Below are 18,583 nucleotides of genomic sequence, written 5' to 3'. Positions count from 1 at the left end.
AAACACCGCTTTGGTAAGTGGTCTAACTTGGCGAATCCTCTCTAATCCAACAACGCCATGGGCAAGCCTCCTTATTAATAAATACTCTTCCAAAAAATCAAACAATTATTCCTTCATTTGGAAAAGTATCCTGAAAGGTTGGAACATCTGTTCTAAAGCCATCTGATGGCAACCTAGCAAAAAATCCACTCTCAATTTGGGACTCCTGTTGGATCCCAAATTCCCCACCACTTAGACATTGTATCGAGGGTCCCTTACAAGAACATGAGAATAAAATACAAATAAGATATATCTACCAGAATAACAAGTGGTCACTATCAAAAATTTCCCTTGAAATCCCTTCCCAATTGGTAAACAACATTAAGAGCATCTCTCAATCCCTAAACGAGAATAACCATGACAAACCTCTATGGAACCTTAGTAATAATGGTCACTTCAATACCAAGAGTGTCTATCAACTAATCAATAGCAATAATAATATGACCATAACTGAGTTCAGTTGGATATGCCAGTTACACTGCCCAAACAAAATAAAAAAAATTCTCTGGCTATGCCTTCACAATAGAATTCCTAATCGCCAATATCTCAAGCAAATCAGCATCAACATCGACCCTCAATGTTTGATCTGCAGAACAAAAGAGGAAGACACAATCCACATCTTCTTTCTTTGCCCTAGGGTGGAGCATATCTGGAATTCCTTAAACATCAATGTCCAACAAATCATTAGCCACCATCATTGACTAACCAATCTAAGCAACCTTAATAATGTAAACACCTCTTCTTCTATGGCTTGGCAAACACTCCTTCCCTTCATTATTTGGGGAATCTGGATCAACAGGAATAAGAATAATGTTAACAACACTAACTTCACAACAAAACTAAATACCTTGATAAAATCACCCTCTGAATACATCCTGCTAAACACTAAGGGAGGGCCAACTCAAGCAAGAATGTCTGTTAAGATAAGTTGGCATAAACCACAGAAAAACTGGTACAAATTAAATACAGATGGGGCATACAAAGACAGTACGCAAAAATCAGGCATTGGAGGTATGATCAGAAATCATACGGGCAAATGGATACTTGGATTTCAAAAGTAGATTACAGCATTTTCATCTCTTCAAACAGAGATACATGCAATACACGAGGGTCTCCAAATTGCAACCAAATACGGCCTCTTTCCACTTGAAGTAGAGACTGACTCAACGGAGGTAATAAAAGCAATACATCAAAACCATCTAGTATTTACTAACATTATCCTTGCATGCAGATCATTAATGCACCACCGGAAGGACCTCCTCCTACAGCATAATTTCAAAGAAGGCAACCAAGTGGCGCATATACTAGCTAAAAACGCCACAACTGAAAGCTATAGATAGCTATATCTACAGTGTCCAAAGATCCATGCTACACCCCCTCTTTTTTTGTCAAAGCAGTCAACCATGGAAGAAAATGGAGCTTATCCTGTTATTAAAACTATATCTACAGATGCAAATAATAGACTAAGATCCTTAGGCAATCAATGTATTGCACCTGACAATCCACCAATGTGTGGTACTATTACAACTATCTGCAACCATGTAAACGTTACCTAAATTACTATAATATATCGTCTACTTTTATCAACAAAAAAAAACTTCAAAAAGACCTTTTCCACTTGTATCATCTACTTTTAAAAATTCTAAAAAAATATTCATTAATTTTTATTAGAGTTGCTGAAATATCCACACTCCGTAGTATAAGAGACATTTGTTCTTGATGACTTGTATTTGGAGTGCAATCAAGTATGATCAAGAAATATTTGGCTGCTATAATTTTTTTCTATAATTTTGTTCTTAATTTCACTTTCCAATAAGTTTATCAATTCATTTTGTATTCTATGACCAAGGTAATGACTATGAATTTTATCATGCTTAATTCGTCGAATATGTTCCTGCATGACGGGGTCAAATTTTGCAATTATTTCAATTAAACTTAAAAAATTTCCATTATTCTCTTGATATATCTTTTCATTCTTTCCTCTAAATGCCAAATTATTTTTTCCAAGATTTTTGATCACGACAATAATTCTTGATAATACATTTTTCCAATGCTCTCTACCTCTATTGATTTGTTCTTGAAAAAAAAATTATCGATTGTTTTATCTTTTTGCAGTCTTATTTCTAAATCAATCCATGCAGCCATGTTAATAATATGTTCATTTGTTGTTTCAAGAGTTTTGAGCTTAGTACTAATATTTCTCCAATCATTACTACCTTCACTAGCTAGTTTACTACTACAAGTTCCGGAACTCGAACTAAATAACTTACAACAAAAACAAAATATTTTATCTAAGTCGTTAAAATTAACTAACCATCTTCTATCATGTCTTTCACCGTTTGCCAATTTTTGAATATAATGTGTAGTAGAAAAATATCTTGAAAAATTATCATTCGGAAAATTTGTGTCAATTATTATAATCGGTCCCTTTTCTACTGATAGATCTCTAAACTTTGTATCTATATTAGTCCATTGACTAGGATCATATATCTTTATAGGAGTTGAATTATCTATTTCATTTATAAGCTCTTGATTTTTTTGAGGATCTATTTCCGACTTGTCACTTACTTGTTCTTTTTCTACTTGAATATTATTAATTTTAGAATTATCTAACTCAACTGAATTACTAATTTGCTTATCTGGAGAACACTCTCCCAAATTTTCTGATTCAAGATCTTTATTATTCAATAAAAACTTATCAAGAGCACCTTTTTGAGATTGTATTAGATTTTGAATTTTTCTTCTTTTCTTGAGTTTTTCATAACCAGATTCATACTTTCTATTTGACATACTTATCTTCTAATAAATAATCTAAAAATGCACTAAATAGCAAAATATTAAATTTTAGATGAAAAAATAATAAAAAGATAGAATGATAAAACCTGGTTCAAGAACGGATAACTTGATATCAAATTAAAGATAGTATGCTTGTCGTAAGACTTGAATTATGATAATAGAACGAACAAAAAATACTCCACTATTTTTTGAATCAATACACTGATCTTTGGCTATTGCAAAATAGAGGCTTGAATTGAAGAACAAAGTATAAAAAAATAATATGGAATAGTGCACACCTTTTTGTTTTCACTTTGCTCGAGAAAGTTGTGACTTGTGATAGAAAAATTAAACTTTAAAGTAAAAGTTGTACTTGTTTATGTATTATAACCAATAAAAATATATTCCTACCAAATTGATTATTTTCCAAGATATCCTCCTTAAAAGGGACTCTTTCCATTCCCAAAATGACTCTTTCTATTCCCAAGATGAAAGAAGATATCAGCCGTGTAGAAGACAAACAACTTCTTTCTGATTGTTCCCCACAGATTAAGAGGCTTGAGGGAGGAGAGCAACTAAAGAAACAGAGCAACAGCAGTGTAGTTACAAGGTCAATGCGAAAAGTAACACAAAGTTCCACAGTTGCAAGACCAATGCAAAAAACAACACAAAGCATCATGGATATGAAGAGTTCGGGAATGAAGTTTGAATCAAGTAAAAGAAAATTTGAGTAAAGGTCGCAGAGCAAAACAAAGCGAAGAGAAGGATCATAATGGTGGACTTTCATGATATGCCTAAACCTGCTAAAGATTCGTGTGCTCCCAAACGTTGTTGGGATAGGAGGAGGAGGTTTTGAGCGAGATTCTGATTCGATTCGTTGAAATTTTTGCAACAAGAATCTTTTCTTTCCTTTTTGTGTTGTAATTGTTAAGAGTTTCATCATTCACTTCATTTTTTTATTTAGCGCTGTGTATGCCCGTTATATGTCTGAATGATCTTTTACTTTGAAATAGAAAATTTACTATCAAAATTCAGAAGAAAAAAAAACTCGAAGAATCAAGTATTCATTCCCTTCTCAGATGTATATGTAGATTATGCCATCTTTGATGTGGTTCCTCATTTGTATTTGGCTCCAAAGTGGTCTTTTTATTGCTACTTTTCTGCAGTGTCATTTGTATCAGTGCTTTACTATGCCTTTCAAGTATCATTCTTTGTTTAAAACTTAGAGTTGCTTTACTGTCTTTATCATTCTTTGGTCTAACTATCTTTCTTACCTAATTAAGATTTGACAATAATCAATCTTATTCTTGTTTCTATTAGTAAGTTAATGTAGTTGCAATTACATGTGAGGTTGATAGTTGAAAGCCTTCAAGATTTAGCATCTGCATGCCTTCGTTAATTGTTTTAGTACTTTAACTAAAAGTAGATTTCATACCTCCGAGGCAGATTGGTTTCCAGCTAGGGAAATATTATAAGCTCAAGGAGATGTTTTAACAGGTTGGGAAAGTTTAGATTAAATTTCCAACTCATGGTTGTTGCATTAAACAGAGTTTGTAGAGCATCAAAGGTTACTTACACGAACTTGTTGAAGATGCTTTCAAGTTATTAGGATAATGGTTCCGTTTTACGTCTAAAGCATGAGATGGAACAGAAGTCACATTCTCCCACTGGTTGCTTACAGTACTAACACATGAAATGCAGTAAACCTCTCCAGAGAAGAGATAATCATCTAGCTATGCATAAAGTGAAATATATAAAGTTTCCATGTTGAAAATATTTTTATAATTCTTTTACTATTAGTGAAGTGACACCACCCAAAATGAACTTAACTACTTAACATGAAACAATTCATGACAGAGTTAAAGTTATGGCCTCCAGTCCACTGCAGTTATTTATCGCAAGCAAGTAGAGCAAAATGCTGTGTGATGTTAGTAATCTAAAGAATACTGCAAGAATGGCCCTGGCAAAAGTTCTCCATTGAGAATTTGCTACTACAGTTCTATTGCTACCATTTAGTACAAGCTTTATATTTTGGCATAAGTTAAATATCATTCAACGATGTTCAAATTGATCTGTAGGCTGCATTTTTTATCATTTTTCTTGGCTGGTCGAGCCACACGACGACTAAAACATTAGGAGAGCCAACAAACTAACTCCACTTTCCTGTATTAAAATCCAAGTAAACCGGCCTATTTAAGCAACAAAAAATGAAAGTGAAGAGTCTTTCCAATTCTATATCTTTTGTGTTCCTATTTTGCAGTCATACATTCATAAACTCAATCAGCTCTAATTTCAAATTTACTTTATAAAGACTTGGACTCTGGAAATAGAGTTTTTCCTTTAAGATTAGAACGAGAGAAGAAATATGAAAAAAAAATAAAAAAATTAGCTAATCTAAACTTCTGACAATTGATCAAGTAAATGTAGAGGCTGGACACTTCTGGTTCAATGTTGCTCCCAAACGCACACGCAAATATACGTGGTCGACAAGTAATATAGGATTGTAAGTCCGGATATCGTACCCATAGGGACTTGTGATTAACTATCAACTAAATTAAACCAAACAACTAATCTATTCAAGCGAATCCTAACGTATGAATATTTAACTAAAATTAATCTAAAGTAACAAACAAGGAGATTAAACAAAACAAGTTGGCGAATTATAGAGACGAATTCAATGTGAGTGAATATTCTAGAGCTATGGGTTATTTAACAATCCCGTTGAGTTTTCCACTTAAATAGTCTAATTAATTTATCTAGTTTTTTGGTTGACAGGGTTAATATTGCTCGTAGCCTTCTCCCGAAGTACAACTTTCCTATTCAAGCAAACCTAACGTCTATATTCCTATAAAAGTAGAATTAACAAGAACACATTGATAATTCATGTATAGTAACCAAGCAAGGCGATTAGGTATATTCCTATCCTAACCGCAAATCCGTCCTCCCTAAGAGTTAAGATCTTGCTCTACTCAATCTTATATGCAATCTAGAATTCTCTCTCCCGAGTTCAATCCTAGATTCGTAGATAGTATTCAATTAGTGATCAAGCAATCAAATAATTAAGCGCAAGATTGAATAAATAAACCAATATGATAAATAATAAGAACAATTCAAGCTTCAAACTACAACGTTCATGTAACACCCAAAACTCTAGAACTAATAAACTAAGAAGAGAAGAGAAGAAGAAAAACTAATTAGAAGCCCTCATCCAAGTGTGGTGTGTTCTCCTTAGGTCTAAAGTGTGTCAAAAGTCCCCAAAATAACGTTTTTCCATGTATATATACCAAGTAGGGTTGGGCCCAGACGAAACACCATTTCCTGTGCGAAATAGGACTCCGGCTCTGTAAAATTTGTACAGGCGCGCCGCACCTTGCGGTGTGCTAGTGGAGATTATCAGCAGCCTTGCATTTTTCTTGTCACGCCAGTTTTTACACTGCTGCGCCGCACCTTGCGGCATCCCATGCAGTGCGGTAGTGAGAATTTGCGAAAATGCAAAACATGAAATTTGTAGCCCTTTCAAATAGCTTTCTAACGATATATTGTAGAGCCCAAACGGAGTTCTGAGCGAAAAGTTATGTGTATTTAACTAGACAATGCGCCGTATGACTGCTCGATTCTCCGTTTCGTTCTTAACTATTATCAATTGATCCCCGAACACGATCCTGGCTTAATTCCTTGGGCTTTTACTCAGACTTCAAAGCTCCAAATCACTTGAATTCATTCCATAACACCTACATAGATCGGAATCACTCATACAAGGCATAAAACACATATTTAGTGCAAAACACTAGCGATTAAAGCTCAAACTCAATTAAAGTGCAGTAAATTAGAGTGTAATAAGTGACTAAAATACACAATTATAACCTATCATCATTCAACATAGCAAGGACTTCCGCGTCTCAACGTTAAATTAAGAGTACAAATTCTTAGGAACAGCAAAGGAATGCAGCCTCATTTTCATGTACTATGATTTTCTTGTTTTCAGATCTGCAAAAAACTGAAAAGCTTCAGTTGCTCTCTTAACATAAGTATACATGGCACCATGGCAGCAGTGAGAAATGAGTAAAGGATATAGGTGAGACCTTTTAATGTACCATCACTAAACCCTTTATAGAAAACAAAGAAAGCAGCTTTCCCATTATACACAAAAGAAAGCCTAAAGCTTCTTTTTTCGAAGAAAGCTCAAACTTCAACTGTTATAGAATACCACACACTGCAACATTCATGGAAATTCTAAATCAAAACAAAATGAAACAGACTCTACCAACACCAGAGTACAAAATACTCAACATTATGCATTTAGTTCACTGTTTAACATCATGAGATTTACAACACTAACCCTAACATCCCAACGCATACGCCCAAACAAACCCAATTTCTTGGACGGCATAATTCGGATTATGTCCAAATTGACTCATAAACGAGAATACTACTAACTTTGAAACCCCTTATCGCTGGAGATGAAGTCTCAAAATAGACAGTGTCAGTAACTTAAAAACTGCAGCAAACACATAAAGGATCGTACAATGTTGATATTATTAGTCACTGCAGAGTCAAGCCTTAAATGGTATCCCTTCATTTAAGGCATACCATCTATTCAGGAGATATTGATATCCACAAATGGAACTTTCAGGCCAGGTTGAATATATAGAAAGCAACTCAATTTGAGCAAGTATGACTGTAACAATGCTTATTCCAATAGATTACAGTGACTGGTTCTATCACTTGATTGACACATTCAGATGCTGCAGCAGTCACTTTGCTAGAAGCGAAAACAAAACGTACCTACTTCAGTTGTTGAAAGTACTAATAATGAGAAAAGGTAACAGCTGATGAAACCATTTGCATGCATAAACTTGGTACTTCAACTCAGACTGAAACTAAAAAGCAGCTCTCTTTGGCAACACAGACCAACCACCTTAGGTAAGACAAGGGCGAAACCTTACCAAAAACTTGCGGAAGATGAGATGCCTCGCAAAAGACTAATCATGTTAGTTTAAATACAACTCATTTTGCCAGAACCTAAAGTCAAACAGAAAACTCATCAAATGGCTAATCCATATCTAAAGCAGCCAAGTTCAACCTTTGATGACTAACGTGACAAAAGAAACATCTACCCTCCTACAACAATAGTAAATAAGCATTTGATAACAAACCCAAATCAATCTTAGTTTCAAATAACGATAAAGGAAATTCAAAGTTTGAACAATCCCTACGCCACATAGAGGATTTTAATTCCATGTTTTACTAATTCCATGGAACTGCTAGTATTGAGTTCCATTTCCTACAAAGACATAATCTTTTTCTTTGTTTTTTGGTAGGGTGTGGAGGGTTAATATACCATAAGCTGAAATAGGAAGTGTCAAGCACCAGTAAGCAGTGAAAAGGGAGTCTGCAAATTAAAGTTCTTAATACACAAATGATAACAAGGAAAAAAAAATTGATGTTTCTATTTAGTGCCTTCTAAACGAATAACCAAACATCAAACACAAAGTACAAACGCTAATAAGATGTAAGGGCAAAATGAACAACAAATTTCATTAATAAGATTTCAAAATACTAATAAACCAGAGGTTTTACATATACTTTGATTGAAACAAGTCACTTAACTTAATCACTAAGCCTAATATTCAGCAAAAGACACAAAAACAATGCCCTAGATCAGAGAAAACGAATTAACCATAAGCATAACAAGCTTCATCCTAAGCCCTTTCACCACGAATCCTCCTAGCGAGCTGAATGTCCTTGGGCATGATAGTGACCCTCTTCGCATGAATGGCACAGAGATTTGTATCTTCAAAGAGTCCAACAAGGTAAGCCTCAGCAGCCTCTTGTAGGGCAGCAACAGCACTGCTCTGGAACCTCAGATCTGTCTTAAAATCCTGTGCTATTTCCCTCACCAGCCTCTGAAATGGCAGCTTCCTTATCAACAACTCTGTTGATTTCTGGTACTTCCTGATTTCCCTCAATGCCACAGTTCCGGGACGGAAACGGTGAGGCTTCTTCACTCCTCCGGTCGCCGGAGCTGACTTTCTCGCAGCCTTTGTAGCTAGCTGCTTCCTTGGAGCCTTCCCACCTGTTGATTTCCGGGCTGTTTGCTTAGTACGGGCCATTTTTGAATATGAAAGATTTTATAGATTGGGAAATGCTTTGATTGTGAGATAATGGTGAATTTGTGAGATGTGTAATGGGGAAGTTTTATAGGAGAAAAGTGGGGGCGGGAATTTTGGGAAATTTTGAAAAGAGTTTGAAATTTTTGGCGTTTGTGGTGAGTGAGAGTGAAATGTGAATGAAGTCCGTTGATGGGTTGAGAATTGAGATTAGGGTGGCAAACGGGCAGGTTGGGTCGAATATGGACCGATCAAAATGGGTACGGATAAATTATCGAGAACATGATATTGTATAACCGCTTTAAAAATAATAGCAGAAAAAATGTATAAAATTTATATATTTTTTGTATATATATACATTCGGTATATTATATACAAACTTTATACACTTTTTTGGGTAATAAATATAAATAGTTTTTTGAGTGGGCTAAAAGTGATAATACCCCCAAATTATCCGACCTGACCCTTATTTAATATGAATAGAAAATGGGTTAACCGGCAGATAATACCATATTATCCGTGGTTTTTTAATATGATCACTTTTAGGAGAATTCCTAATCCCCAAGCTTGAGGTACCCCTAATTTAACTATTTATAAATGTAAAAGTTAAACGCATTAGTTACCTATTGGTTATTAATTTTCTAAGTGGATAATATGATTTTTTTTTTATATTTTACATGTTTTAAAAAGTTCATATCCAACCCATTTTTAATGGATAATATAGATGGACAACTATTTTTTTGTCCATTGTACCACCATTAGTTGAGATTATAAGTTACGGTGGAGATTTCAGAGGAGATAATAGCTCGGATAGTAATCTATATGCTACCAAAGTAACAAATTTGTAGTCGCCACATGGATAAGCTAGTTTTTTTTGTAACGACCCGGCCGGTCGTTTTATGAGTTACCGCTCCGTTTCTGCCATTTCTGCTTCCTTGTGTGTTATTTAGCTGTATTTCATCATATCGTATTAGTTGTGTTGTGTTCAGAGTGATCTTAGAGTGGAATGAGACACTTAGTCTTTTATTTGGAAGCTTTAGTTGGAAAAGTCAACCGGAAGTTGACTTGTGAGTAAATGATCTTGAAATTTAGTTTTTATGGCTCAGATAGCTTCGTTAGGTGATTTGGGACTTAGGAGCTTGTTCGAAATGTAATTTGGAGGTCCGTGGTAGAATTAGGCTTAAATTGGCGAAATTGAAAATTTGGAGTTTCTGGTCGGCAGTGGAAATCTTGATATCGAGGTCGGAATAAAATTTCGGAAATTGAAGTAGGTCAGTAGTGTCATTTGTGACGCGTGTGCAAAATTTCAGGTCATTCGAATGTGATTTGATAGGTTTCGGCGTTGTTTGTGGAATTTGAAAGTTTCTAAGTTCTTAGGCTTGAATTCGAGGTTGATTTGTTGTTTTGGTATTGTTTTGAGTGATTTGAAGGCTCGACTAAGTTTGAATGATATTATGGGATGTGTTGGTATGTTTGGTTGAGGTACCGAGGGCATCGGGTGAGTTTCGTGAGGTTAACGGACCAATTCTTGGTTTTGGGAGATGGCAGATTTTGTTGGTATTTTATTGCAGAAGGTTTGTTCTTCGCGTTCGCGCACAGTGTCACGCATTCGCGAAGAGCGTTCTCTGAGATGGTGATTTTTGTTCTTCGCGTTCACGAAGGAGAGGACGCGAACGCGTGAGTGGTGCCGCATTCGCGAAGAGGAGTGAGGCAGTTGGGGACCCCCAGGTCCTTGGTCTACGCGTTCGCGAGGTGATGGCCGCGTTCGCGAAGGTTTGAGCAGGTAAAGCATCATGTTCACGAAGCAGTTGTCGCGTTCACGAAGAGTAAAGCGGAGAGGCCTTCTAAGTTGGTCTACGCGAACGCGAGAGGACGGTCGCATTCGCGAAGAAGGAAATGCCTGGGCAGAATGTTTAAGTTCAAAAAAGTGAGGGTTTTGGTCCATAATTCCAAAATTCATTAGAGAGCTCAGGAGAAGGCGATTTTGGAGGGAATTTTCAGAGGAGTAATTGGGGTAAGTGTTCTCCACTCAAATTTGGTTAAATCCCATGATTATGTCTTGATTTTTATCATTTAATTTGGGAATTTGGGATGAAAATTGGGAAAATGGAAGAAAAATTGGAGAGTTGATTTTGGAGATTTGGATGGCCTTTTGATGTCGGATTTTGGTAAATTTGATATGGGTAGTCTTGTAAGCGAATGAGTTTTCCAGTTTTGTAATTTTTATCGGATTCTGATGCGTGGGCCTGGGGACCGGGTTTGAGCCGATTTCGAGATTTTTGAGTTAATTTGATTATTTTCACCTGGGATTTGTTCCTTTAGCGTATATTGATGATAATATACTGATTTTGGTTAGATTCGGAGCATTTGGAGGTCGAGTCAATAGACAAAGGCATCGCGGGTGAGAGTTTGGACCGATTTGAGGTAAGTAATGAATGTAAATATTGTCCTGAGGGTATGAAACCCTGGATTTCACTTCGTTTCACTACTTTGAGGTGACGCACATGCTAGACGACGAGCGTGGGGGCTGCACCGTTGGGGATTATGACTTGGTCCATCCCGTACGACTATTAAGTCGCGTATTTGATTGAAAATTATTTGATACTATTGTGTTATGGAAAGTATTACTATATTTTGGGTTGGATGCCATATTTAGGCCTCGTGCCAACTCTGTGGACCCTAAGGGGCTTCTTACTACTGTTTCCTCACTGTTTTGGTTTAATATATGCACTCAGTCATGCTATGTTTTACTGATTTCATAACTCAGTTTTATTTACTCCATTTTGATACTATAAACGATATTTTGGGTTGAGCACCCTGTTTTACTGTTAGCCCGAGTGGCTTGAGAGATTTCTGACTGAGTGAGGCCGAGGGCCAGTGTTGTGAGGATATCATGGGATCGGGCTACGCACCGCAACATGTTGTACTATTTTGTGATATATCAGAGGTCGGGGGTCTGATTTATTATGCCACGAGATGGCTTGTGTCAAGACCCTAAAATTGACCCGGTCAGGATGGCGCCTGTCGTGAAAGTAGGACAGCTGACACAACTCCTGAATTAACCATTTAATCAATAAGAATCATTTTAAGACTTTAATTAATCAAATGTCTCAAAATGTAATTCTAAATGAACTGTGCGGAATGAATACACAAGCCCGACATCGGGGTGTCACAAATCATGAGCATCTACTAAGGTCTGAATACAACAAAAGTCTTAGAATGTACTAAATACAGTCTAAGGAAGATAAGAGGGAGGAAAGCAATTCTACGAACATCGGAAACTACCTTGCTAACTCCAATGACTCTGCCACTGAGCAATCAACACCCGCTACCGGGTTCAGAACTACCTGAATTTGCACACTAGGTGTAGGGAGTAATGTGAGTACGCCAACTCAGTAAGTAATAAAAGTAAATGAAAGCTGAGCAGTAAGAAAATACGTAAACCACGTCATAACACTACAACAAATGTAGATCATTTCCAAAGGAGTACACAAATCATTTACCTCGTAAATCAAGCTCAGTTTCAGTAAAAATCTTTTTAAAACAGTTTTCAATGTTTTCAACCGAGTGATAAAACAGAGAGTATAAATGATAGAAAACGTAAACAGCCCCTCGGGTAAAACATGTACCATAAACTTCCCCTCGGGCATAATATGAACAGAACCAACCCTATACCTCACAATCACTCGAAATCATCCCCTCGGGCATAACATGAATCCAGAACTGCCTCTCGGGCAAACATGGATCAAGAATAGCCCCTCGAGCAACAACATGAAACAACAACAGCCCCTCGGGCTACATCATATCACTCTATTGGGTACCCGCGCTCATTGGGGTGTACAGACTCCGGGAGGGGCCCCTTACGACCCAAGCACAATATCAAGCTATCTCGGGGCATAATCAAACAGGCTCTTATCCTCATATCAAGCCACCTCGTGGCGTACCAAATCAAGCCCTCGGTCTCATAATCATAAATCAGTACCACACTGTTGCGGCGCGCAGCCCGATCCCATATTATCCTTACAACACAGGCCCTCGGCCTCACTCAGTCAGAAATCTTTCAATCCACTCGGGCAATAGTAAAACATAATTCTTAGCCCAAAATATCATTTAGAAATATCAAAACGGAGTAAATAAGGCTGAGCTATGAAACAGTAGAATACAGCATGACAGTTTACAAATATGAAGCCAAAACAGTGAGGAATAGTAGTAAAAAATCCCTAAGGGTCTAAAATAGTTGGCACTAGGCCCAAATATGGCATTCAGCCAAAAACATGATAATGCTTTCTAAAACACAATGATATCAAACAAGTTTTAATCAAATACGTGACTTAACAGCCATACGGGACGGACTAAGTCACAATCCTCAACGATGTACGACCCCATGCTCATCATCTAACGCGTGCGTCATCTCAAAGTAGCACAACGATGTGAAATCCGGGGTTTCATACCCTCAGGACAAACATTTACAATCATTACTTACCTCAAACCGGTCCAAACTCTAGCTCGCGATGCCTTTGTCTCTCGAATCGGCCTCCAAATGCTTTAAATCTAACCAAAATCAGTATATTATCATCAATATACGCTAAAGGAACAAAGCCCAGGCGAAAGTAATCAAATTAACTCAAGAATCCCGAAATTGCTCAAACCCGGCCCCCGGACCCACGTCTCGGAATCAGACCAAAGTCTCAAAATCCGACAACCCATTCAATTAAAAGACTATCCATAGTAGTTTCACTCAATTCCGACTTCGAATCGGCATTCAAATCCCAAAAATTCATTTTTTGAAGTTCTACAATTTTCTCCAAATTTACATCCCAAATCTCTACTCAAATGATGAATCCAACGTTATAATCATATATTTTAGCCAAAATTAAGTTAGAATCACTTACTCTGATGGTTTTCTTGAAAATCCCTCGAAAAATTGCCATTACCCGAGCTCTCTAGGTCAAAATATGAAATAAAACCCCAAATCTCGTATTTATAGAGCACCTTTTAGATCCTTATCACCGTTGTCCGCAATAACCACCACTGACCGCGGAAAAACCATTGCTACAGCGGAAAATGTGGACTGTAGTGATATGCTTTAGTATTCTGGCCATAACTTTCTCTACAGATTTCTCACTTGTGATTTCTTTCACTTTCTGAAAACTAGACACGAAGGGCTACAACATTTGTTTTTGAATCATCTCAAAATTCCTTGTAGATCAAAAGATATAGGCTTTCGAAGTCAGACCAGTGAACCTGCGAATTCTTCCTCACCGCGGACCGCGGACCATTTTCCGCCCCAGCGTAAAACTTCCACCCCAACTGTAAATTTAAGCACCAGAACCAATACCTGAGTCCCGGTAATGCCCGGACTCGCTCAAAACTCACCCGAAATACACTCAAGGCCCTCGGGACCTCAACCCAAACATACCAACACCTCCCATAACATCATTAAAACTTAGTCGAGCCTTAGAATCACTCAAAACAATGCCAAAATACCAAATCAACTTCGGATTCAAGCTTAAGAACTTAAGAACTTTCAAATTCCACAAACGATGCTGAAACCCATCAATTCAACTCTGAATGACGCACACACGTCATAAATGACACAACGGACCTACTCCAACTTCCGAAATTCCATTCCGACCCCTATATCAAAATATCACCTATCAACCAGAAAACGTCAAAATCCTAATTTCGGCAATTCAAGCCTAAACCTTCCACGGACCTCCAAAATACATTCCGATCATGCTTCTAAGTCCCAAATCACCTAACGGAGCTAACCAAATCATAAAAATTCCAATTCGAGATCATGTACTAACAAGTCAAAACTTGGTCAAACCTTTCAAATTTTAAGCTTCAAACTGAGAACTATTCTTCCAAATTCATTCCGATTACCCTGAAAACCAAAACCGACAATTTACATAAGTCATAATACATCACACGAGGCTAGTAATGCACGAGAACTGGTAAGCGAAGTACAAGAGCTCAAAACGACCGGTCAAGTCGTTACATTCTCCCCCACTTAAACATACGTTCGTCCTCGAAAGTGCCTAGAGTTGTTCCGAAAACCATTAAATCGCTGTGAAACCTTACCATGCACATACCTGGGGGTGACCCCACGTCACCCTACCTCATATAGGTCCGATAACACAATGTAACTGAAATTTCGCAATCCAACCTAGCCCATAAACCTTAGAACCACATTTCTACTTCTGAAATCATCTACAAGATTAGAACCTCACATTTATACTCCGAATAATCTCGAACAAGCTGTAATAACACATACCTGCAACCTCAGGTGCAATTACATGATATACCACATAACTCAAACACTTGTAGGGATAACTTCTAATCACAGCAGTTGCTCAAAACATCCGAATTTTGATAATAATCCTTCTATCACATAAAGTTTCATTCCAACACTTTCATATACTGCCAATGATAAATGAAACATGTAGAAAGTCATAACGACTCCTCAGATCAACCATTCATGAAGCCACTTTTCTTTTGGCAAGGACCATGGCAATTTCTAAGCCGAACATTGATATTATCCTTCCAATTGAAATCGAATCTATCTGTATTCATTATAGATCCCAATGATCTAATCTAATCCAACACAACTACTCTAGTGACATGACGCATCAATTCAAACTAAAGCCACAACTCATGCAATCCGCGCACCAATAAGCAACAATCCGAACATACTCAAATCATGAAAATGACTCAAATGAGAGAACTGTACCGCAAGCTCACCAGTACCACCACAGCACAATGCTTGGAACCCGTCACACATCGTAGAAACAAAACACATGAATCTAACCGAAAGGGTCATACCTCCACATAACTTCGCTGCAATATGCGACCCCATCCAAACACTGGTCCACATGAAACACCTCAAGTCACTATGCTCAAAATCAATAACCCGCGCAATTTGATGTCTAGAACCAAAAGCAAATCATCATAACCACGACGAAGCAATTGACATAACATTACACAAACCCGAAAGGACATAACCGATACGCCATCGGCCGAGCAATACCTAATACTCTCCTCCCGCTCGAATTCCACTAAGAGACCCAAACAAAACCGCACCACATGTGCCTATAACCAACAAAACCTAACACCTCGCAACACGGAAAGGTAACTCATAGATCTCCCTAGATCACTGATAAGCTCAATAACAATCGAATCAACACATCCCTCAACAATACAACTCGGAGTCAACCAAGCTGACTCAAGTTAGAACACACATCCATATTGGCCTACATCTCGTTTATCTAGTCTTCTGAAACTGTCCATGCCACCTAAGGATTTGTGACCTTCCTTCCAAAACTGAACCGTGACCTTACACATGCCGATCTCAATCCTACACATCATACCACATATACCATACCATCCTAGGATAAATATGAGAACTTCATAATCCACTCCGAGACACAACAACTACGTACTCAACTAGCCAAGAACTTTCTATTGATTCCATCTAGAAGGAAATCACAATACATTCCATGCTCCTCACGCTCGTCAAAAATATACATCTCCAAACCGTGGTAGAAATCATCAAGAACTCTCCGAATCCCCTTGGCACAAAACCAAACCGTCAGGACTGACTCCTTCTAAGTCAACCAAACTACGCAAGCCATCAAAACCTAAGAGCATTGCCGTGAAACACCTGTAGAAACTCATTACCTCGTAAGCATCCAAAGGACTAATCATATCCTTACCATGCGGATCCGGCCTACTACCAAGCTATCCCATTTATCCAAGTTCCTTCTGATTTACCTTCAACTTGATGCTTCTTCTCGCTATAACACCATAATCCTCGGCCAGACTCGCCACACGAGTCCCAAGCATAAATCCACACTATCCTACGGTTCATAAGCCGCTGACTACTCCCTCAAATAACCCCAAAAGAACCATATTCGAAATACTTACCCTAAAGAGACTTCCTGCGAATCTAAAGCCATTACCTTTACCGTCCTGATACAGATGTGCAGAATCTATAATGATATAGAAATACCACGAGTCTTGACACCCTCCAATGAAACCTCAATTTCTAGCCAAATATACAACCTGAAATTCTCCAATTATTACATGTAAAATCTTGAACCCATTGGAACCATTCTCGAGAGTCATCCACTCTACTCAAACCGCAATTAGACCGATCAAATGGACCGGACGGCCTGTGATCCGATAGCACTCCAACACCGCAGAGTGTAACCTCACCTTAATGCAACCAAGCAGCTTCCTGTTCTATGCACCGCACTTCCTTTACCAATAACAGCCCAAGCCATTCCGTGATTCTCATACACCCATAAAGCATAACATAACCTATATTGAAACTTCCTTTACTCGAGCCATCCTCGGTCTCAACCTCAGAAAGCCATAACTGATTCACCACTACGCCTCCAACTGGAACCAACATAGCACATAACCGTGCAATCAATTAATCAATAGCAAACTCCCCACTTGGCGCAAAGCCATAGTCCAAAACACACAATAACTCATAATGCATACGCTCTATTACTGCCATAATACCATAGTAAGATTAAACTCAATCCTTCATAAAGCTCGTGTAACACAGACCATCTAGTACTTCAAATCTTCTACAAATCTCGCATTCACCCTCGTAACAGTCAAGCCCACTCTCTTAAGCGACCAAAATTCAAATTGCAACACACATATTTCACTGGTAACAGAGACCTTCCAATAAACGACATAAAGGATCACACAAACTTCAGAACACTCCATAGGAGATAACCCACCTGCTTCGCCTCAAACTAACATCTCTTATACCTTCCACCGTCATAAACATTATGCAGTCACTTAATCTTCCTGATTCTGAACTCATATCACAACGTGAAATCTACTTCACTTCCCAACTAGGCAACATGAAAAGGTCCTTCAACACGCCCAGAACTCAGGCTATACATCAAATCACGATGAGAATCAAGCACCAGATAGTTCTTACTACCCACAAGCAGAACCTGAAGCAGACTCTTCTTGTTTCATTCAAATCATAGGCACACATCTCGCAGTCACATCATACTCATCACATAGCCATCCAGTCATCACTCCCACTAATAGGGACATTGTTGGTCATACAAATCCAAAAGCACGTGCTCACACAATCAACGCCTCAGTGCTCAAGCCATAGGCAAAACCCAGCCTCAAGTCCTCCAAACTGGCCCAACATCAGCATACAAAGATCACATCTTGCCCCTCGATCAGGAAATCACAAACCATCGATGCATATATGATACTGAGTGCTCATGCACGCATACGAATACGTGGAAAGAATTCAAAGAGTTACATTTCAAGCTGAATCAAGGACGCACGATAAGAATTCAAGAATGTGATGTTTTTCCTAAAGGTTCTGCAGCCTCCTAAGAATAAGTACAAACGTCTCCGTACTGATCCGCGAGACTCTACTAAACCTGCTCATGACTCGTGAGACCTATGTAACCTTTGCTATGATACCAACTTGTAACGACCTTAAAACAGACCTGGTCGTGATGGCGCCTGTCGTGAAACTAGGCCAACAGACACAACTCCCGAATTAACCATTTAATCAATAAGAATCATTTTTAAGCCTTTAATTAATCAAATGTCTTAAAATGTAAGTCTAAATTAACTGTGCGGAATGAATACACAAGCCCGACATCGGG

General features: G+C 38.0%; 1 protein-coding gene across 1 annotated transcript; it reads right to left on the bottom strand.

The window, feature by feature from the left end:
- Positions 1-8,327: 8,327 nt before the first annotated feature.
- LOC107816172 (histone H3.2) lies at positions 8,328-9,006 on the bottom strand. Its single transcript, XM_016641858.2, has one exon. It carries the CDS (start codon positions 8,925-8,927, stop codon positions 8,517-8,519), a length of 411 nt encoding a protein of 136 aa, XP_016497344.1. The 5' UTR covers positions 8,928-9,006; the 3' UTR covers positions 8,328-8,516.
- Positions 9,007-18,583: the final 9,577 nt, after the last annotated feature.

This window comes from Nicotiana tabacum, chromosome 8 (assembly GCF_000715075.1).
Source record: "Nicotiana tabacum cultivar K326 chromosome 8, ASM71507v2, whole genome shotgun sequence".
NCBI lineage: Eukaryota > Viridiplantae > Streptophyta > Magnoliopsida > Solanales > Solanaceae > Nicotiana > Nicotiana tabacum.
The sequence above is the reverse complement of the archived record's forward strand: the minus strand, read 5'-3'. Positions and strand labels throughout refer to the sequence as shown.